Source organism: Ambystoma mexicanum, unplaced genomic scaffold (genome assembly GCF_040938575.1).
Source record: "Ambystoma mexicanum isolate Mex_15411 unplaced genomic scaffold, UKY_AmexF1_1 Mex_scaf70, whole genome shotgun sequence".
NCBI classification, from domain to species: Eukaryota; Metazoa; Chordata; class Amphibia; order Caudata; family Ambystomatidae; genus Ambystoma; species Ambystoma mexicanum.
In genome coordinates this window covers 1,071,321-1,091,635 of record NW_027182489.1, presented here as the reverse complement: position 1 = coordinate 1,091,635, position 20,315 = coordinate 1,071,321, and the positions used below count along the sequence as shown (strand labels likewise).

Genomic DNA, 20,315 nt, shown 5'->3' with positions numbered 1-20,315 from the left:
AGAGAGACACGGGGCATGAGCGGGGGTGGGGGGAACAACAGAGAGACACGGGGCAGGAGCGGGGGGTGGAGGGCAACAGGAGTCAGACACGGGGCATGAGCGGGCGGTGGGGGGTACAGGAGACAGACACGGGGCATGAGCGGGGGGTGGGGGGAACAACAGAGAGACACGGGGCAGGAGCGGGGGGTGGGGGCAACAGGAGCCAGACACGGGGCAGGAGCAGGGGGTGGGGGGAACAACAGAGAGACACGGGGCAGGAGCGGGGGGTTGAGGGCAACAGGAGACAGACACGGGGCATGATCGGGGGGTGGAGGGCAACAGGAGACAGACACGGGGCATGATCGGGCGGTGGGGGGCAACAGGAGAGAGACACGGGGCATGAGCAGGGGGTGGGGGGAACAACAGAGAGACACGGGGCAGGAGCGGGAGGTGGGGGGCAACAGGAGACAGACACGGGGCATGAGCGGGGGTGGGCAGGAGGGGGAAAGAGACACAAGGCAAGAGCGGGGGGTGGCCGGGAGTGGGGAAGACACACGGGGCAAGAGCGGGGGTGGGCGGGAGGGAGACAGACACACGGGGCAAGAGCGGAGGTGTGGGGGTACAGGAGACAGACACGGGGCATGAGCGGGGGTGGGGGGGTACAGGAGACAAACACGGGGCATGAGCGGGGGGTGGGGGCAACAGGAGACAGACACGGGGCATGAGCGGGGGTGGGGGGAACAACAGAGACAGACACGGGGCATGAGCAGGGGGTGGGGGGCAACAGGAGACAGACACAGGGCATGAGTGGGTGGTGGGGGGCAACAGGAGACAGACACGGGGCATGAGCGGGGGGTGGGGGGCAACAGGAGACAGACACGGGGCATGAGCGGGGGGTGGGGGGCAACAGGAGACAGACACGGGGCATGAGCGGGCGGTGGGGGGTACAGGAGACAGACACGGGGCATGAGCGGGGGGTGGGGGGAACAACAGAGAGACACGGGGCAGGAGCGGGGGGTGGGGGGGCAACAGGAGACAGACACGGGGCAGGAGCGGGGGGTGTGGGGAACAACAGAGAGACACGGGGCAGGAGCGGGGGGTGGAGGGCAACAGTAGACAGACACGGGGCATGAGCGGGGGGTGGGGGGGTACAGGAGACAAACACGGGGCATGAGCGGGGGGTGGGGGCAACAGGAGACAGACACGGGGCATGAGCGGGGGTGGGGGGAACAACAGAGACAGACACAGGGCATGAGCAGGGGGTGGGGGGCAACAGGAGACAGACACAGGGCATGAGCGGGGGGTGGGGGGCAACAGGAGACAGACACAGGGCATGAGCGGGGTGTGGGGGGCAACAGTAGACAGACACGGGGCATGAGCGGGGGGTGGGGGGCAACAGGAGACAGACACGGGGCATGAGCGGGGGGTGGGGGGGAACAGGAGACAGACACAGAGCATGAGCGGGGGTGGGAGGAACAGGAGACAGACACGGGGCATGAGCGGGGGGTGGGGAGAACAGGAGACAGACATGGGGCATGAGCGAGGGGGTGGGGGACAACAGGAGACAGACACGAGGCATGAGCGGGGCTTTGGGGGGCAACAGGAGACAGACACAGGCATGAGCGCGGAGTGGGGGGTACAGGAGACAGACATGGGGCATGAGCGGGGGGGTGAGGAACAGGAGACAGACACGGGGCATGAGCGGGGGGTGGGGAGAACAGGAGACAGACACGGGCATGAGCAAAGGGGTGGGGGGCAACAGGAGACAGACACGGGCATGAGTGGGGGTGTGGGGGGCAACTGGAGAGAGACACGGGCATGAGCGCGGAGTGGGGGGGTACAGGAGACTGACACGGGGCATGGGTGGGAGCAAGAGGAGACAGACATGGTGCATGAGCGGGGGGTGGGGGGAACAGGAGACAGACACGGGGCATGAGCGGGGGGTGGGGGGTACAGAAGACAGACACGGGACATGAGCGGGGTAGTGGGGGGCAACAGGAGAGAGACATGGGGCATGAGCGGGGGGTGGGAGGGGGTACAGGAGACAGACACGGGGCATGAGCAGGTGGGTGGGGGCAAAAGAAGAGAGACACGGGGCATGAGCGGGGGGGTGTGGGGTACAGGAGACAGACACGGGGCATGAGCGGGGGGTGGGGGCAACAGGAGAGAGACACGGGACATGAGCGGGTGGGGGAAACAGAAGACAGACACGGGGCATGAGCAGGGGGGGCAACAGGAGACAGACATGGGGCATGAGTGGGGGAGTGGGGGGTACAGGAGACAGACACGGGGCATGAGCGGGGGTGGGGGCAACAGGAGAGAGACACGGGGCATGAGCAGGGGGTGGGGGGGACCAAAAGAGACAGACACGGGGGATGAGCGGGGGGTGGAGGGCAACAGGAGAGAGACACGGGGCAGGAGCGGGGGGTGGGGGGCAACAGGAGACAGACACAGGGCATGAGCGGGGGGTGAGGGCAACAGGAGACAGACACGGGGCATGAGCGGGGGGTGGGGAGAACAGGAGACAGACACGGGGCATGAGAGGGGGGTGGGGGGCAACAGGAGACAGACACGGGGCATGAGCGGGCGGTGGGGGGTACAGGAGACAGACACGGGGCATGAGCGGGGGTGGGGGGCAACAGGAGAGAGACACGGGGCATGAGCGGGGGTGGGGGGAACAACAGAGAGACACGGGGCAGGAGCGGGGGGTGGAGGGCAACAGGAGACAGACACGGGGCATGAGCGGGCGGTGGGGGGTACAGGAGACAGACACGGGGCATGAGCGGGGGGTGGGGGGAACAACAGAGAGACACGGGGCAGGAGCGGGGGGTGGGGGCAACAGGAGACAGACACGGGGCAGGAGCAGGGGGTGGGGGGAACAACAGAGAGACACGGGGCAGGAGCGGGGGGTTGAGGGCAACAGGAGACAGACACGGGGCATGATCGGGGGGTGGAGGGCAACAGGAGACAGACACGGGGCATGATCGGGCGGTGGGGGGCAACAGGAGAGAGACACGGGGCATGAGCAGGGGGTGGGGGGAACAACAGAGAGACACGGGGCAGGAGCGGGAGGTGGGGGGCAACAGGAGACAGACACGGGGCATGAGCGGGGGTGGGCGGGAGGGGGAAAGAGACACAAGGCAAGAGCGGGGGGTGGCCGGGAGTGGGGAAGACACACGGGGCAAGAGCGGGGGTGGGCGGGAGGGAGACAGACACACGGGGCAAGAGCGGAGGTGTGGGGGTACAGGAGACAGACACGGGGCATGAGCGGGGGTGGGGGGTACAGGAGACAAACACGGGGCATGAGCGGGGGGTGGGGGCAACAGGAGACAGACACGGGGCATGAGCGGGGGTGGGCGGAACAACAGAGACAGACACGGGGCATGAGCAGGGGGTGGGGGGCAACAGGAGACAGACACAGGGCATGAGTGGGTGGTGGGGGGCAACAGGAGACAGACACGGGGCATGAGCGGGGGGTGGGGGGCAACAGGAGACAGACACGGGGCATGAGCGGGGGGTGGGGGGCAACAGGAGACAGACACGGGGCATGAGCGGGCGGTGGGGGGTACAGGAGACAGACACGGGGCATGAGCGGGGGGTGGGGGGAACAACAGAGAGACACGGGGCAGGAGCGGGGGGTGGGGGGGCAACAGGAGACAGACACGGGGCAGGAGCGGGGGGTGTGGGGAACAACAGAGAGACACGGGGCAGGAGCGGGGGGTGGAGGGCAACAGTAGACAGACACGGGGCATGAGCGGGGGGTGGGGGGGTACAGGAGACAAACACGGGGCATGAGCGGGGGGTGGGGGCAACAGGAGACAGACACGGGGCATGAGCGGGGGTGGGGGGAACAACAGAGACAGACACGGGGCATGAGCAGGGGGTGGGGGGCAACAGGAGACAGACACAGGGCATGAGCGGGGGGTGGGGGGCAACAGGAGACAGACACAGGGCATGAGCGGGGTGTGGGGGGCAACAGTAGACAGACACGGGGCATGAGCGGGGGGTGGGGGGCAACAGGAGACAGACACGGGGCATGAGCGGGGGGTGGGGGGGAACAGGAGACAGACACAGAGCATGAGCGGGGGTGGGAGGAACAGGAGACAGACACGGGGCATGAGCGGGGGGTGGGGAGAACAGGAGACAGACATGGGGCATGAGCGAGGGGGTGGGGGACAACAGGAGACAGACACGAGGCATGAGCGGGGCTTTGGGGGGCAACAGGAGACAGACACAGGCATGAGCGCGGAGTGGGGGGTACAGGAGACAGACATGGGGCATGAGCGGGGGGGTGAGGAACAGGAGACAGACACGGGGCATGAGCGGGGGGTGGGGAGAACAGGAGACAGACACGGGCATGAGCAAAGGGGTGGGGGGCAACAGGAGACAGACACGGGCATGAGTGGGGGTGTGGGGGGCAACAGGAGAGAGACACGGGCATGAGCGCGGAGTGGGGGGGTACAGGAGACTGACACGGGGCATGGGTGGGAGCAAGAGGAGACAGACATGGTGCATGAGCGGGGGGTGGGGGGAACAGGAGACAGACACGGGGCATGAGCGGGGGGTGGGGGGTACAGAAGACAGACACGGGGCATGAGCGGGGTAGTGGGGGGCAACAGGAGAGAGACATGGGGCATGAGCGGGGGGTGGGAGGGGGTACAGGAGACAGACACGGGGCATGAGCAGGTGGGTGGGGGCAAAAGAAGAGAGACACGGGGCATGAGCGGGGGGGTGTGGGGGTACAGGAGACAGACACGGGGCATGAGCGGGGGGTGGGGGCAACAGGAGAGAGACACGGGACATGAGCGGGTGGGGGAAACAGAAGACAGACACGGGGCATGAGCAGGGGGGGCAACAGGAGACAGACATGGGGCATGAGTGGGGGAGTGGGGGGTACAGGAGACAGACACGGGGCATGAGCGGGGGTGGGGGCAACAGGAGAGAGACACGGGGCATGAGCAGGGGGTGGGGGGGACCAAAAGAGACAGACACGGGGGATGAGCGGGGGGTGGAGGGCAACAGGAGAGAGACACGGGGCAGGAGCGGGGGGTGGGGGGCAACAGGAGACAGACACAGGGCATGAGCGGGGGGTGAGGGCAACAGGAGACAGACACGGGGCATGAGCGGGGGGTGGGGAGAACAGGAGACAGACACGGGGCATGAGAGGGGGGTGGGGGGCAACAGGAGACAGACACGGGGCATGAGCGGGCGGTGGGGGGTACAGGAGACAGACACGGGGCATGAGCGGGGGTGGGGGGCAACAGGAGAGAGACACGGGGCATGAGCGGGGGTGGGGGGAACAACAGAGAGACACGGGGCAGGAGCGGGGGGTGGAGGGCAACAGGAGACAGACACGGGGCATGAGCGGGCGGTGGGGGGTACAGGAGGCAGACACGGGGCATGAGCGGGGGGTGGGGGGAACAACAGAGAGACACGGGGCAGGAGCGGGGGGTGGGGGCAACAGGAGACAGACACGGGGCAGGAGCAGGGGGTGGGGGGAACAACAGAGAGACACGGGGCAGGAGCGGGGGGTTGAGGGCAACAGGAGACAGACACGGGGCATGATCGGGGGGTGGAGGGCAACAGGAGACAGACACGGGGCATGATCGGGCGGTGGGGGGCAACAGGAGAGAGACACGGGGCATGAGCAGGGGGTGGGGGGAACAACAGAGAGACACGGGGCAGGAGCGGGAGGTGGGGGGCAACAGGAGACAGACACGGGGCATGAGCGGGGGTGGGCGGGAGGGGGAAAGAGACACAAGGCAAGAGCGGGGGGTGGCCGGGAGTGGGGAAGACACACGGGGCAAGAGCGGGGGTGGGCGGGAGGGAGACAGACACACGGGGCAAGAGCGGAGGTGTGGGGGTACAGGAGACAGACACGGGGCATGAGCGGGGGTGGGGGGGTACAGGAGACAAACACGGGGCATGAGCGGGGGGTGGGGGCAACAGGAGACAGACACGGGGCATGAGCGGGGGTGGGGGGAACAACAGAGACAGACACGGGGCATGAGCAGGGGGTGGGGGGCAACAGGAGACAGACACAGGGCATGAGTGGGTGGTGGGGGGCAACAGGAGACAGACACGGGGCATGAGCGGGGGGTGGGGGGCAACAGGAGACAGACACGGGGCATGAGCGGGGGGTGGGGGGCAACAGGAGACAGACACGGGGCATGAGCGGGCGGTGGGGGGTACAGGAGACAGACACGGGGCATGAGCGGGGGGTGGGGGGAACAACAGAGAGACACGGGGCAGGAGCGGGGGGTGGGGGGGCAACAGGAGACAGACACGGGGCAGGAGCGGGGGGTGTGGGGAACAACAGAGAGACACGGGGCAGGAGCGGGGGGTGGAGGGCAACAGTAGACAGACACGGGGCATGAGCGGGGGGTGGGGGGCAACAGGAGACAGACACGGGGCATGAGCGGGCGGTGGGGGGCAACAGGAGAGAGACACGGGGCATGAGCAGGGGGTGGGGGGAACAACAGAGAGACACGGGGGCAGGAGCGGGAGGTGGGGGGCAACAGGAGACAGACACGGGGCATGAGCGGGGGTGGGCGGGAGGGGGAAAGAGACATGGGGCAAGAGCGGGGGGTGGGCGGGAGGGGGGAAGACACACGGGGCAAGAGCGGGGGGGGGCGGGAGGGGGAAAGACACATGGGGCAAGAGCGGGGGGTGGGCGGGAGGTGGAAAGACACACGGGGCAAGAGCGGGGGGTGGGCGAGAGGGGGAAAGACACACGGGGCAAGAGCGGGGGGGTGGGCAGGAGGGGGAAAGACACACGGGGCAAGAGCGGGGAGTGGGCGGGAGGGGGAAAGACACACAGGGCAAGAGCGGGGGTGGGCGTGAGGGGGCAAGAGCGGGGGTGGGCTGGAGGGGGAAAGACACACGGGGCAAGAGCGGGGGTGGGCGGGAGTGGGGAAGACACACGGGGCAAGAGCGGGGGGTGGGCGGGAGGGAGACAGACACACGGGGCAAGAGCGGAGGTGGGGGGGTACAGGAGACAGACACGGGGCATGAGCGGGGGTGGGGGGATACAGGAGACAGACACGGGGCATGAGCGGGGGGTGGGGGCAACAGGAGACAGACACGGGGCATGAGCGGTGGTGGGGGGTACAACAGAGACAGACACAGTGCATGAGCAGGGGGTGGGGGGCAACAGGAGACAGACACAGGGCATGAGCGGGGGGTGGGGGGCAACAGGAGACAGACACGGGGCATGAGCGGGGGGCAACAGGAGACAGACACGGGGCATGAGCGGGGGTGGGGGGCAACAGGAGACAGACACGGGGCATGAGCGGGCGGTGGGGGGTACAGGAGACAGACACGGGGCATGAGCAGGGGGTGGGGGGAACAACAGAGAGACACGGGGCAGGAGCGGGGGGTGGGGGGGCAAGAGAAGACAGACACGGGGCAGGAGCGGGGGCTGTGGGGAACAACAGAGAGACACGGGGCAGGAGCGGGGGGTGGAGGGCAACAGTAGACAGACACGGGGCATGAGCGGGGGTTGGGGGGCAACAGGAGACAGACACGGGACATGAGCGGGCGGTGGGGGGCAACAGGAGAGAGACACGGGGCATAAGCAGGGGGTGGGGGGAACAACAGAGAGACACGGGGCAGGAGCGGGAGGTGGGGGGCAACAGGAGACAGACACGGGGCATGAGCGGGGGTGGGCGGGAGGGGGAAAGAGACACGGGGCAAGAGCGGGGGGTGGGCGGGAGGGGGGAAGACACACGGGGCAAGAGCGGGGGGTGGGCGGGAGGGGGAAAGACACACGGGGCAAGAGCAGGGGGTGGGCGGGAGGGGAAAAGACACACGGGGCAAGAGCGGTTGGTGGGCGAGAGGGGGAAAGACACACGGGGCAAGAGCGGGGGGTGGGCGGGAGGGGGAAAGACACACGGGGCAAGAGCGGGGAGTGGGCGGGAGGGGGAAAGACACACGGGGCAAGAGCGGGGGTGGGCGTGAGGGGGCAAGAGCGGGGGTGGGCGGGAGGGGGAAAGACACACGGGGCAAGAGCGGGGGTGGGCGGGAGGGGGAAAGACACACGGGGCAAGAGCGGGGGTGGGTGGGAGGGGGAAAGACACACGAGGCAAGAGCGGGGATGGGGGGAGGGAGACAGACACACGGGGCAAGAGCGGGGGTGGCGGGGAGGGAGACAGACATACGGGGCAGGAGTGGGGGTGGGGGGCGGGAGACAGACACACGAGGCATGAGCGGGGGGTGGGCGGGGGGGAGAGACACGGGGCATGAGCGGGGGTGGGCGGGAGGGGGAGAGACACACGGGGCATGAGCGGGGGGTGGGCGGGAGGGGGAGAGACACACGGACATGAGCGGGGGGTGGGCGGCGGGTGGTGAGAGACATACGGACATGAGCGGGCGGCGGGTGGGGAGAGACAACACGGACATGAGCGGGCGGCGGGTGGGGAGAGACAACACGGACATGAGCAGGGGGTGGGCGTAAGGGAGAAAGACACACGGGGCAAGAGGTGGGAGGAACAGGAGACAGACACGGGCATAAGCGGGGGTGGGGGACTTACTGTGCAGACGGGATACAAAGCCTCTCATGCGAGGAACAAAGATGGCGGGCGTTTCTGAAGCCAGACACACTGCACGCTTCCACGCATCCAATGAGAGAGCACGTCAGATGTCCGCGGACATCACGCAAGCTGCTGGCCCAATCACCGTCCTGTCCGCTGAGCGAACAGGGAAGTGTGTCCGCGAAGCGAACACAGATATCACTAATTTTTTTCACTTACATTTTTGTCATTTTTTTAAAAACTACTGGACGGATTTACACCAAATAAAGCAAAGCACGCTTTCGGGACCAAGCCGCCGCTCCTGCCGCTAATTTGGTGTAAATCCGTCCAGCGGTTTGGGCTGTAGGCGTGAGTAAAGTTTTTTCCCAAAGTTTTGGGACGCCCCCTATAACTTTGCCCCCCCTGGACGAATCCTCACCAAACTTTGCAGAAAAATTCAGAGTGACCCAACTACTTTTTTTGCAAAGTTTAGTGAGGATCTGTCCAGGGTGAGCGAAGTTATAAGCCACCCAAAAAGTGCTCTTCCTATGGAAACAGCAACTTAACCATAACTACATGGCCACTACCGTGGCCATGTAATATATATATATATATATATATATATATATATATATATATATATATATATATATATATATATACGGTTTTGTAATATATTACATGTAGTTATGGTTAAGTTAGTGTTTCCATAGGAAGAGCATTTTTTGGGTGGCTTATAACTTCGCTCCCTCTGGACGAATCCTCACCAAACTTTGCAAAAAAAGTATATGGCCCACTCTTGCAAAGTTTGGTGAGGATTCGTCCAGGGGGGGAAAATTTATAGGGGGGGTCCCAAAACTTGTGTTTTTTCCTATAGACATAATGGGAAAAAACTTTGCGCACGGCCACAGGCCAAACCGCTGGACGGATTTACACCAAATTTGCGGCAGGAGCGGGGGCTTGGTCCCGAAAGCGTGCTTTTGCAAATTTGGTGTAAATCCGTCCAGTAGTTTTTGATAAAATGACCAAAACGTAAGGCAAAAAAATTAGTGATATCTGTGTTCGCTTCGCGGACGGACTTCCCTGTTCGCTCTGCGGACAGCACCCCGATTGGCCCATGGCCTTGCGTCATGTCCGCGGACATGCGACGTGTTCGCTGATTGGACGGCGAGGGTCGTGGAGCGCGTCATATTTTCTGTGGAGCCCGCCATCTTGCATTCGCCGTCCACCGCGTACAGCGAGATGAAACGTGGATAAAAAATTGTATTTAGTGCCGTGTGTTGGTGTGTAAGAGTGTTTGGGGAGGGTGGGGGTGTATGAGATAGGTTCAATGTTTTGTTTTTTTATGTGCTAGACATTTTTGTTGTGTTCGATTTGTCCGCGGAGAACACGGCTGTTCTGACATTTTGTAAATAAACTAAATGGTGGGGTGTTTAGAGGACGGAGTATGTGTCATTTTTGTTCGCAAGGAAGGTAAAAATGAGCTATCAACACTCACGGTGTACGTAATTGTTCGTAAATACACAAACTGGGGGTGTCCTCAGGACGCTGTCAGTATTGTAATCTGTCTAGTTGAATGTGTTCTAAGAACACTCGCGGTGTCCCGAAATGGTTGGGTGTTCTGAGAACGTTGTTTGTATTGTTCGTTGTCAGGGTGAAAGTGTTTTAAGACCACACCTTTTGTCCGCTAATAGTACAATTTCCTATGTGCATCAACCGACTTTTTGTCCACTAAAGAAACGATAAATCCGGCTGGTGTGCGCCGACATTATGTGATAATCCTATGACTGGCGCTATTTACCTGGCTGACTTGCTTTTGCGACACTAAATCATATCTCCCGCCCCTAAGCCTGATATTATCAAAGCATTCATATTCCCCGCCTCTCTCCGTGACGTTACCGGGTGCGTCATCAAACGCGCCCAGTCCTCTGCAGTCCTAAGTGACTTTACACAGAACCCGGAAGACAACACATATTATGTCACAACACAGCGCGCCACAATTCGGAATATGAAACAGTGATTTAAAAGCAAACAGCAAGATTGTAAATTTTGTAAAGTACATTTATTTGACATCAAATGTTTCGAGAATATTCAGCAATTTGCATTTGTCTTTGTTGTCGATCCGCAAAAGTTCATGTTGAGGCACGCGATGTTCCTTTGCAGTACAGAGGGTGTTAGATCAGCTTACAACTCAGTGCGCCACAATTCGGAATATGAAACTGTGGTTTAAAAGTAAACAGCAGGATTCTACATTTGGTAAAGTACATTTATTTCACATGAAAAGTTTAGTGAATATTCAGCGATTTGCTATTGTCTCTGCTGTCAATCAGCAAAAGTTTATTTTGAGCCACGCGTTGTTCTTTTGCGGTAGATAGGCTGTTGGTTTATGATAAAAGCAGTAAATGGTTGCTCTGATAATCAGAAGGTTGCTCCAACAACGAGCCATTAGACCACCCTATTGGTTGGTATGTTGTTTGTAGCCGCTAGTACTGCGTAAGGGCATATTGTTCCTTGGCTATAGTCCCATAAAATGGTGAGGGTCATGAAGTTGCATATTTGGACCTGCACCTGGCAGTTGAAGACCCCATCCGCTGGAGTCTGTAAATCGTGACATAGGCAAAATGGGGCCACATACCTGTTTTAAAAAACATAAATTAGTCTCACCAGACGATCTTCATTAAAAATCATCATTTTATTTATTAGGGCGTGAAACTATTTGCTATCGAAGATAGTGCAACGGAGTATGTTAATAATAAAATAATAATATTTTCCCATTCATATAGCGCTAAGAACCGTGAGGTATCTAAGCGGTGCTTATTATTACCCACGGTGTGTGGTGCTCATTTATCGACCATGGAAGGATGAAAGGCTGAGTTTGGCCTTGTCGGGATTCGAACTTGCGTTAGCAAGCTGTGCACGGATGTCAAAGCGAGCGTTGTACTCGCTGTGCCACTTGACAGGCTACAGTGAAGTGGCACAGCGAGTAGAGCACTTGACCGCCTATAGACCGGTTAAATTATTTCTATTAACCCACCCTGTGTCGTCTGCCTTTTTCAGTGCCCTCTAAACGACAGGGGATTAATTCGGCAGTGATAGTGCGCGGTAGAAAACATTATGCCACTTTGAACGAACAAGTTCAACTTGAGCGGTCTTTAATGCTACGCTATTGTAATTATATTTGGTATAAAATAATCTAAAGGGTTACTTACAGTACAATTGCAATTTCCATTGTCTACAAGTAGTGCAGTCCCAAAATACGACTCTGCGTGTGCGAACGATCTTTCACATAGTGATATCATATATAAAAGTGGTTTCGTTTCAGAAATTTCATCCTTATCTTCTCTTATGTTTTAGCAACACTCCTTCAAGAAAAGTCTTTCATCACAATCTCTGTCTGTCAAGGTCAAAACACAATACAATCTTATAGTCCGCTTCGTGAGCCTCTCCGGTGCCCGAGAAAAAAATGGAAGCAGCTGACCTTCACTGTGAACGAGCATAAATTCTTACTTTGCAACATTCTGTGTAAAGCCATCTGTGAGAAGTTGGTTTTAGCACGCCATGTTTGTATACTGTTTGCTTGATATTAAAAAAAGTTTGTTTAAGGGACGTTATGGTTCTAAGTACAGCCGAAAATCGCAAGTTATGGTAAGCTATGAAAAATAACTTGTGCCACCACCGTGCACTGCTAAGACTAACACCCAGGACATCAAAGATGACATCGCAAATGTCATTGATGAAATCACTGATGACATCACATGTGTATGTACTTTTCATGGAATTTGTGTACTAGGGATTTTTATTATAATGTTGCGAAAAAAGTGTCAAGGATATTGCAATAAATATCATACCGTTATTAGTGCTTTGAACGATGCATTGATATAAATAGCATTGTATTATGGGATTCTATCTAGTATACTGAGCTACTAATGGAGAAACATAGCATTGTGTGCAGAGTACAAGATGAAAGTATAATATTTGTAATGTTAATATGTTGAATAATGAAATGATAATTGTCCTGAGATGTTCGAAAATTCACAAAATGGGGGTGTTCTGAAGACGTTATTCGTATTGTGTGATTGCTTAGCTGTATGCAATGAGGGAATGGCACAGAGAGTAAAGTGGATGCCGTCCACGGACACAAAGAACTTTGATGTGAAAGGAGTGGAGGTGGTGTGGAGCACTGTGCCTGATTGCAATGTACAGGGAATTGTACAAGTTTGTGAGGATATGGCCACGATGAACAGTCCGCATGTGGTAGTTTTGCACTATGGTTCTTTCCATTTGGGCTTTGTTGGCTGATTTGGAACGCTTGGTTCAAGCCGTAATGAAGATCCTTCCAAATGCGAAAGTTTTTTTTTTCCGGATTACTACCTAGGGCAATATGGGACAATAGTTCAGTTTTTTTGTCCTCAGCAAAACATTGCTAGGTGTGTCATCAACCGAGGCATGTGTGCCTTCATGCTTAGAGCTGGTATGTTCTTCTGTAATAATGAGAATATTGATGCCAGTAATGCTGTTAATTTTAAAGAAGATGGCATCTCTTTATCTTTTACGGGAAATGCCTTTCTATTTTGGAATGTAAGGGTTGCTTTGGAGAAGGTTATGTGAAGATTTTAGGAGTAAAGTAAGAAAAAAAACAAGAAAAAAAATACAAAATAACAGGTGTCTGTCAAGCATCTGTAAATAAAACAAAAAAAACAAAAAAAAACGTCTCTTTTCAGAGCCAACTTCAATGGGGAAATGGGGCACACTATTTAAATTTACATTCACCACGCTCAGATTTTCGATATGTCCGCGGACATGGCGGTAGTCCGCGGACATGAAAATCACTACGAGGGGGTTAGTATGTTCTATGTTACATGTATATAAGTCAGGGATATTATGGTTAAATTGTGCTACTAAAAACCTATGAAAGTCAGTGAAATAACTTTGTTAAAGGGACGTTATGGTTAAGTTGCGCTACTAAAAACCTGTGAAATTCAGTGAAAAAACTTAGTTAAAGGGACGTTATGGTTCAAAGTAAAACCGAAAAACCCCTGAAATTCGGCAGTTATGGTAAGATAAGCAACCATAACTCGCGCCACCGTGCACTGCTAACACTAACACCCAGGACATCAAAGATGACATCACAAATGTCATTGATGACATCACTGATGACATCACATGTCTGACTCCCCCTTTTTTTCCTTTACTGACATATCCAGGCCACATGGTTTTGCTCAGTAACAGTCAAGGGGCCTCATTACGACCCTGGCGCTAAGGGATTACCGGTACCAGTAAGGGTACCGGTAATCCCTTAGCGCCTGATTACAAGGTCCTTTGCGGGTTCCCACCTTAACGGCTGGTTTTACCAGCCGTAAAGGATTGGACCCGCAAAGGGACCTTGCTGCTAATTACGGTACCTTCACAGTACGCAAAACCCTAATAAGAAAGCAGTTATCTTTTCACTATTCAACATGGCAAGATTATGAATATTGCACCTTCATCATGTATACTGCACACACTGCCTATGTTTCTGCATGAGTAGCTTACTATACTGGATAGAACTTCATAATAGAATGCTATTTATATCAATGCATTGCTTAATGCACTAATTAGCTCATGATATTTATCCCATTGATCCTTGACAGTTTTTGGTCAGCATTATAAGAATCCCTTGTACAGAGTGGTGGCACAAGTTATTTTTCATAGCTTACCATAACTTGCGATTTTCAGGGGTCTTTCGGCTGTACTTAGAACCATAACGTCCCTTAAACAAACTTTTTTTAATATCAAGCAAACAGTATACAAACATGGCGTGCTAAAACCAACTTCTCACAGATGGCTTTAGTAGCGCAACTTAACCATAACGTCCCTTTAACTAAGTTTTTTCACTGAATTTCATGGGTTTTTAGTAGCGCAACTTAACCATAATGTCCCTTTAACAAAGTTTTTTTCACTGAATATATATATATATATATATATATATATATATATATAGGGGGTTGTGGGGGGTTTCCCCCGTATATATGTTACAGTTGACCTTCACAATTCGGTCAATTGTGAAAAGGTAATTCGAACAATTGTGAAACAAACAATTCGTATACAACCCAGCAGGCACGGGACCCACGTCTGGGCATACCCGTCCCGCTTGGGGTGACAAAGCAAAAACAAAGAGGTGATGGCTGGAAGGTTTAGGTTTAGGTTCAGAAAATACCCTTTTGAGATGGCCCACAGATACAACCTACACCCTCAGGTGAATTTAGTAACAAGGGTGCTGGGGACATTAATGCTTACTGTTGGCATTCAGAATACTCTTAGAAGTGGATAAAAGGGAAAGGATTATTTATATCACAAGAGACCACAAATATTCATAAGCAGCGCAAATACTTTTGTAGTTCGCTAGAAGAGTCATTCAATGCAATAGGCTAGGCCAAAGTTAATGGGCTAAAGTTTTGGATAGGAGAAAGCACTTCTGGTGGGTAAATGGAAAAGTCTTTACACAAGTTCTTAGGAGTCTTTGAAGAAAAGAAGAATCAAATGTCGGGCCACAAGCTGATTAGACTTGTGATTTGCAGAAGTTTCATGCACTTTTACAGTGAGGGGTAAGTACTTTCAGGCTTGTTTTACAGTACCTTTGAATGAAGAAAAAGATGCAGCTGATGACTTCTGTTTTTGGCAGTTCTGCAGATCTCGCTGTTCCTGGGCCTCAGTCGTGGGGGCAAGAGGGAAGACGTCGGGGGAGTCCTGCAATGTACTGGGACGGTCAAAGCTGGCAACCAGCAACTTCCCTTTCAGTGGCTGTTTCGCGTTTCACCTACTGCACTGGTAACAACGCAGTTCCTGGCTGTCATGGTGGGCTTTCTTCGCTTCTGGGGTCCCGCACTCAGCTGAGGTGGGTCGGGCCTGGTCGGTCCTACTTTGTGGTAGTCTGGAGGATATTAGAAAAGCTTTAGGCCAGCTTAAAAGTAATGCACACAATCTGGTGTCCCTCTCCCTTGCTATACGGTTTCCTGCAGCAACTCTGAGGAAATTCAACCAGCTTCGAGATGTGTGTCCATGTGGCTTACTTGAGAGTTGATTGGTCCCTCCAAATCAAAGGGAGAAGTCTTCCTTGCAGGCGCTTCTCTGTCGATGCGAACTTGGCATTTCAGCACTGCAGCAGGGCTTAACCGGGCAAACCAACGGTCCAGGAGTTGCAGCAGGCGTCATCTTCAAGCTCTTCTTCGGGTTCCTTCGTCCAGTGGTCGACTCTGCCTTCCGAGCCCAAAGATGCGCCTTTTATTCAGTTCTCTCCCATTCATTCCAGCCTAGCTGTCACTCACTCAGCAGGGTGGCTGTCCCTACCCAACAGTTAGCCGGCCAATCACTACAGAGTGTATTTGGGTCTCCTAGGAGACTAAGTACAGGGAGTTTTGGGCACCTCCCTCACATCCTGTCCACCCCAGACACTCTGGCATCAGAGGAGGGCTTTAGCACAGAAGCATACCAAAGGGCACAAACAAAGGGACCAAACCGGGTTTGGCGCGCAGAGTTAAACACAAGAAGGACTTTTCCTAAAAGAAATGGCGAAAAAAGTTGGCCGGAGTCTGTTTTTACAGATAGGTCTTGGGCGCCATATTAAAAAACCCTTGTTTTTGAGCTACCATTGTTAGCGGTCGCGAAAAATCATGGTAGTTGATCTAAACCACTGCCACCAGCCATTAAAAGTAGGAAAAGGTAACATTTGACTGTTACATGAGTGTTTAGACTCAGGGGATGCTAAGCAACCCCTCCAGCACTCTATATGAAGATAGTGTGTGCTGGGTCAGTAAATCTTTGAAGACTTGTAAAGCCAATTTATCTTTACATGGTCTGGGAGACAGTAGTCAGTCCCAGAGAAGGTATTTAAACATTGGGGAGTCTGAAAGACACCCCTGTGCCACTGCACTGAAGGTGCTGTGTGAGGCACAGAAAAAGATGATGCCACTGGAGTTGTTTAAAAACTCCATAACCAAAGAACACAAAAGTAAAACGCATTGAAAATGAAACGTTCAAAGCCCCAAAATATAGCAAAAGAGCTGGAGGGCTCTAAGGTAGAGGGAATTTAGCACTTGTGTGAGAATTCTCCCTAACACTCATCCCCCCATAGATTAAGAGACAGGAGGATCTAATCCCCACCAGGATGCAAGTCGGTTAAATGGCCTCTGAGTACACCAGTAACCTTTTGTAACCCTTGCTATGAAACTTTTTATCAGTGGTTTTCATTTGTAAACTATATGACCTACAAACCTGTTGTGGTACATCTCTCTTTTTAATGATCTAACAGTCCCTCAGAAGTTGTAACAACCTCTAAACCTACAATAGGCTTTTTCAAGAGGTCCTTAGAAAGGAATTCCTTACATCTAGAGGGGTTCCATGGTTCATCACTACCTCTCTCACAAGAGCAGGTTGGGTCTCAGGTATCTTGCTTGGAGGGGTTGTGGTCAAGCACAGTACAGGCTGTCACTTCCTCTGAGATCTGACCTTACCTATTTTAGAAGTTTCCCTCCTAACACTAGGATTTACATTGGATTCTTCAGTAGAAGTTCCAATATTCTTAAGGAGTTTAGCCTAAGACCTATTGTTCCTGGTTCTCCACCAGCATTGAGAATTACCAGTTCTCACAGGCCTAGAGAGGGGTCCAATTTGTCTATCCACCTCTTCCTCAGAAGCAGGGGGAGTCAAAGACTGTACAATTGGATGGGCAATGACAGAGCTTGACTGGGGCTCCCATTCCCTACTATACTAGCCTCAGATGTTCCTGGGTTAGAGGTCAAATTACTAACACCAGGGCTTGCAGTCGGGATTTCTGTAGAGGTTCCCACAGGCTCAGAGTGGTCTCTTAAGGTTGCCTCTCTAGCCAATTTGGTTTGGTTATGTTTCTTCTCACTGGGAGGCCTGAGGGTACTGGATACTACTCCTAGAGTTTTTAAATCATTCCCAAACAGGACTCTCCTAGGCACCTCATGCTGGACACTGACAAGGATCCTCACTGTCATGTTATTACACTGAATGAGAGCTGGAAGAATTGGAACCAACTGGACAGGGCCTCCAGAAAATGTAGTGGGACCTTTGGGTGCCTTAGCAAGATCCTCAGGCTTGTAAAAGCTTTCATCCACTACTGTTCTGCTGGCCCCATTGTCTCTCCTGGCAGGAGTATCCTGGCCATTGCCAAGAACACCGTCCATATAATACACTCTAGAGTTTTCTGGAATGGAGTTGTACACATCCATATTCTGTTTCTTACCCAGACCCATGGACTCTAAGGATACAGTTGCCTGAAGACCCAAGGGTGCTTCAGCAAATAATTGAAAGTGGGAACTAGCCATTTGGACTTCTTGTTCTGGGGAGAATGCTAAGGAGACAGTGCTGATCCCTGCAGGTTTACCCTTGCATTTGGGATCTCCTTTGACATGGTCACTTGGCCCACAGACATAGCATTTACCAAATGATCTCTGGAATGGGGGCTTCTGCTGGCCTCCCTCTGGTTGGGCACCAGAGGATTCACTAGCCCTATTTGGTTTCCCATGTGGCTTACCCTGGTTATGTTTGGGGGCCTCTTCTGGTTGGATAGAATTAGATTTATCTGTGTTCTCACCTTTGTGCTGCTTCCCCCCATCCTTTTTGGGAGTTGCCTCAGAATCCTTATGAGTGGCCCTGTTGGCTACCCATGAGTCAGCTGCTCCAGCTAACTTTTCTGGATCTAATTCCTTAGAGTCAGCCAAGTGCTGTCTGAGCTCAGGAGAGCAGGCATCAAAAATGGTTTCCAACATAAACAGATTTCTCATACCTTCATAAGTGTTCACTCTGTAACCCTTAACCCAACCATCTAAGTGTTTCAAACATTCACACACCCAGGTAGCCCAAGGGGTTCCATCATGCTTTTTGAGGGTCCTAAACCTCTTAAGGTACTGAGAAGGGAGTCTTCCCAAACCTAGCTATCAAGGCTAGCTTCACAGTTTCATACTCCGTTCTGTCTATATCCCCCAACTCCATCACAACATCAGTTGCAACAGGGGGTAGCCTAGAAAAAAGCCAAGGAATCAACTGATTCCCTGTAATGTCTTGAATCCCATGGTTATATTCAAAAGCAGCCAACCAATCCAAAATATCAAGCTTACCCTCATACATACTTACTGCATCTTTGGGCATGCGAGGCCTCTTAGGACTGGAAGACCTAGAGGATTCTGGGAGAGAACCAGTTTCAAGAGACAACTTTTTCATTTCAAGGGCATGATTCAACTCCATTCATCTGAGTCTAAGCTTTTGATGCTTTGTTTCAGTTTGGGCTTGGATTCTTTTAAATTCTAACTCAAGTCTCATCTTTTCAAGTGAAACAAATTCAGGACATATGTTTGGACCTGATGGGGTCCCTGTGGCCAAAGGATGAGGCCTGTGAGCAGGTAGAGGTAAGACAGGGCCTACATTCTGAGACTCCTCTGCCTCATCTAACTCATCCACAATATTAGAGCTGGGCTCTGACATATCATCATCCTCATCAACATTTTTTCAACATTTGCTGCAGGTGTGGGGGTTTCAGACCCACTCCTCAGACTTTGGTATTCTAACAACTTTTCTATCAATTCAACCTTTTTGCCTTTTACAGGGAGATTCCTGGCTTTACACATATCTCTCAATTGATCAACAATTAAAGTCACTAGGGTCTCCTGTCTGTAGCTTTCCATATCAGTCATGATAACACAATTGCTTTACTAGTGTTGCTTTGCCTTGGGAGGATTATTTGAACTAAAGTAAAAGTAGCACTCTAAATGTAACAAGTATACGTTATCCTCACTGCTGTACACCAGTGTTAGGCAGAATCACATGCAGTACCCTTGGGGGAACACTACAGGCAATTAGGACTACAAGTGTCAGTACAATTTCACCTTTGGTACAAGCCTGTACTACACAGTAATGTGGTAGTGATGGCTGAGCAGCGAGACTTATCTCAAGAGTTTAAGTGAGCAGTAGAACAAGTTAAACAAAGGACCAACTAATACAGTGATTCAAGTTAACACTTACTCAAGGTATCTTGGTAAAATAATATACATTTATTTACTCACTCAGTTAGAAAACATTACACTAGCATAAGCAGCTCAATATCACACACTAATAAACCACAAAAATCCAACCGGTAAGTAAATGAACAAGTTTAGCTCCTATGAAGTGGGAACAAAATGGCACTTCAAATACTTATTAAAGGGATCAAAAGCCAAGGTTATTAGAATAGACAGCCCAAATACATTCATAGGCAGGGCAAAGGGTTTCAGTTACATACAACCAGCAATTCTTCTCATAGGCCTGGCCCAAAGTCAGTGGTTCAGAGTCTACAGTTCTGGTCGATAACGGTTAAGTCTTTGCCTAGGAGTTTAGAAGAATTTGGCTAGGCGAAAAGTTTGATGAATTTTTAGGGAAGGACAAGCCTATGAAATTGAGGAAAGTTTCATGCACTTTCTCGATGGCCGAAAATAGTTCCGGACCACGTGTGCACAGTACCTTGTTAAAGAAGAAAGCTGTAGCTGAGGCAGTTGTTCCTGGCAGTTCGAGCAGATCTCGCTGTTCCCGACTTTCAGTCGTGGGGACAAGAAGGAGGATGTCGGGAAGTTCCTGCACTGCCCAGGGATGACGGAAAAAGCTGTAGCAAGATGTTGGTTTAAGGTGTGAGTGCCTTAAAGTACACAAGCTGGCTTCCTTCCCTCTAGCTATCCGGTTTTCATTCGACCAGATGGGGACGGTGCCCAGGTGGCTTACGAGATGGTTGTTGCCACCAAACTCAAGGGAAGAAGTTAACCTTGAAGGGCTTCTCTGTGGATTGGAGTTTTAGGC

The 20,315-nt window shown here is 53.6% G+C and overlaps 1 protein-coding gene across 4 annotated transcripts in view; it reads left to right on the top strand.

The window, feature by feature from the left end:
- LOC138562831 (E3 ubiquitin-protein ligase TRIM39-like) overlaps positions 1-20,315 on the top strand; it is a 232,784-nt gene that overhangs the window by 130,789 nt on the left and 81,680 nt on the right. Inside the window, exon 5 of one of the 4 annotated variants that reach the window (XM_069642804.1) lies at positions 11,844-12,317. The exons of the other annotated variants lie outside the window; for them this stretch is intronic. Within the exon in view, the coding sequence (XP_069498905.1) occupies positions 11,844-11,916 (73 nt within the window). The 3' untranslated portion in view covers positions 11,917-12,317. Of the gene's footprint in view, positions 1-11,843; positions 12,318-20,315 lie in introns of those variants that run through there. 4 annotated transcript variants of the gene reach the window in all.